At 57.3% G+C, this 2,600-nt stretch overlaps 1 protein-coding gene across 1 annotated transcript in view; it reads left to right on the forward strand.

The window, feature by feature from the left end:
* The window catches only part of PLPP2 (phospholipid phosphatase 2), a 39,587-nt gene that overhangs the window by 2,325 nt on the left and 34,662 nt on the right, over positions 1 to 2,600 (forward strand). Inside the window, 2 exon segments of the mRNA XM_007460457.1 lie at positions 1,066 to 1,217; positions 1,400 to 1,674. Of these exon segments, the coding sequence (XP_007460519.1) occupies positions 1,066 to 1,217; positions 1,400 to 1,674 (427 nt within the window).

Genomic DNA, 2,600 nt, shown 5'->3' on the forward strand with positions numbered 1-2,600 from the left:
ACCATCACACGGTGGTCCCCGAGGCCCTTGAATTTGGCCTTTGGAAGGAGGAGTTGGCCCTGCCCTCCCACTGCTCTGGTCGTCAGGCCCCAGCAGAGCCACACCCTCTTCCACGTGTCATCTGCCCTGCCAAGGCCAAAGGGCACCCTGCCTGGGTTTGTCTCTGTGCACCCACCCTGGGGAGCAGGGAGCCCTGTGCCCTAGCCGCCCTTGGTCACCCTTGGCTGGCGGGGCCTCTGGACTCCGGGGCTGCGGCCGTGCCAGGCAGGGCCGGGTCATGACTTGTGGCTCCTGAAAGCACCTTTGGATTGAGCTCCCGGGGCCTGGGCCGGACCTGTCGGGTCACCGTGTGGCCGGTTCAGGGACAACGCGTGGATGAGGTGTGTTCCTGATCTCTCTGGCCGGCCCTAGAACGAGGAGCAGAGTGTCCTTCTTTTAACAGATGCCTGTTAAACACTGGCCTCGGCCAGGCCCCAGCAGGCTCCAGGGACTCAGCCTTGACCATGACAGGCGCGGCCCCCACCCCCACCCCCACCCCCACCCCAGGTGCTCACAGAGCGCTGTGTGTAGCCGGGGGAATCATTCGAGTATCACACGGTGATTGCACAGTTGCACACAGGCAAGAACCATGAAGAACGGAAGTTTCCTGCCGTGAGAGGGCTCCCAGGAGCACGGAAGGGAGTTCGAGATGTTCTGGGCCACGAGAAGGATGTGAGCAGAGGCCCTGGTGGCTGCCTGCCGGCTTCGTGCAAAGGGCAGAGAGGAGGCTGGAGGGAAGCGAGGCGGGGAGAGGGTGGGCGACGCTGGGGGTTGGACACTGGGCCTGGGCAGGACGTTGGTGTTTATCTGATGATGACGGGGAACCGCAGGGGCTTTAAGGGGGCAGTGGCCTTCCCATTTGCTGTGAGAAAAGCTCCTCCTAGCTCTCTGGTGGGCTCAGAGGTGAGAAGACCCGGAGGGAGGCTGAGGCCGGCGTCCAAGTGCTCGGTGCCGGCGCAGGCTCGTCTGTGTGGCCCTGGGGCTCAGAGAACCTCGTGGCTACCGGCCTCCTCTCCCCAACCCCAGCCTCTCTGCCTTCCGCCATCCTGACACTCGTGAACGCCCCGTACAAGCGAGGATTCTACTGCGGAGATGACTCCATCCGGTACCCCTACCGTCCGGACACCATCACCCACGGGCTCATGGCCGGGGTCATCATCACCGCCACCGTCATCCTTGTAAGGCAGGAGGGGCGTGGAGGGCGGAGGGCTGGGGCGTTAGCAGCTCGAGTCCTGCCCGGGGTGGTGTCTGCGGGGAAGAGGGCCCCCTTGGAGTTCCCAGCCCCCCAGTGACCGTAGGGAGGCCACGCACCCTGACCCCTTTCTTCAGCGGCCCTGAAGTCCCCGGCTGTTCCCCGCAGGTGTCGGCCGGGGAGGCCTACCTGGTGTACACAGATCGCCTCTACTCCCGCTCTGACTTCAACAACTACCTGGCCGCCCTCTACAAGGTGTTGGGGGCGTTCCTGTTCGGGGCTGCAGTGAGCCAGTCGCTGACAGACCTGGCCAAGTACATGACCGGCCGGCTGCGGCCCAACTTCCTGGCCGTGTGTGACCCTGACTGGAGCCGCGTCAACTGCTCCGTGTACGTGCAGGTGGCGGTGTGCAGGGGAAGGCCTGCTGACGTCACCGAGTCCAGGTGGGTGCTGCGGGGTGGGGGGGCCCTGGCCGCAGACACCCCACCCGGGGAGGAGGTGGGGGCTGGAGGAGGGCCCTCGGGAGCTGGATATTGAGGGATGAGTTGTCAGGTAAGGTATAGAAGGTACAGGGGCTCCACGCTGGGCCGAGAACAGGCGGGAGCAAGGCCTGCAGGTGCCCGTGGGCCTGTGTCCTGCAGGCAGGGAGGTGAGGTGGCGCCAGGCGTGTCAGGCCCTGGAGCAGAGCAGGAGGTTTCAGGAGGAGCGACCCACCTCCCCTAAATTTCAGGCCCCATCCTCACGCTGCCGCTCTGTCCTCTCACCATCTCTACTGGTAAACTTTTCATTTAACTGACGTTCTTATTTTCCTTCTTTAAAAATCAGATAAAAATTCACAAAGTATAAAATTCACCAATTTAACCAAGCTTCTGTCAGTTTTTGCCTCATGTGTTTGGGTTCTGTTGTTAGGTGCTTATATCTTTGTAATTGTTATTGGTATACCTTCTTGATGGATGGATCCTTTTCTCTATATATAATGCTTCTTGTCTAATTATTTGTTTTGTGTGTATTGTATCTTTTGTGTTTGTATTTCAATTTCTCCATTACCACCTTTTCTGTTAATAGGTACTTACTCTGCAAAAAATTTGCAGCTATATAGTTCCACACCCCCCCGCCCCCTTACGAGGTTTTTGTCACAAATTATATCTTTATACATTGTGTGCTCATCAGTGTAGATTTATAATTACTGTTTTAAGTGGTTTTTAAAAAATGGAGCTATATTTGCCATATAACGTTATGTTAGTTTCAGGTGTACAACGTAATGGTGAGATGTTTGTATTTATTGTGGAATGATCCAGTAAGTTTAGTTATGTGCAGTTGGTTTTTTCTTTTTTTAATCATGTAGGGAAAAGCAGGACTATAAACAAAA

Source organism: Lipotes vexillifer, unplaced genomic scaffold, assembly GCF_000442215.2.
Source record: "Lipotes vexillifer unplaced genomic scaffold, Lipotes_vexillifer_v1.1 scaffold225, whole genome shotgun sequence".
Classification (NCBI taxonomy): domain Eukaryota; kingdom Metazoa; phylum Chordata; class Mammalia; order Artiodactyla; family Lipotidae; genus Lipotes; species Lipotes vexillifer.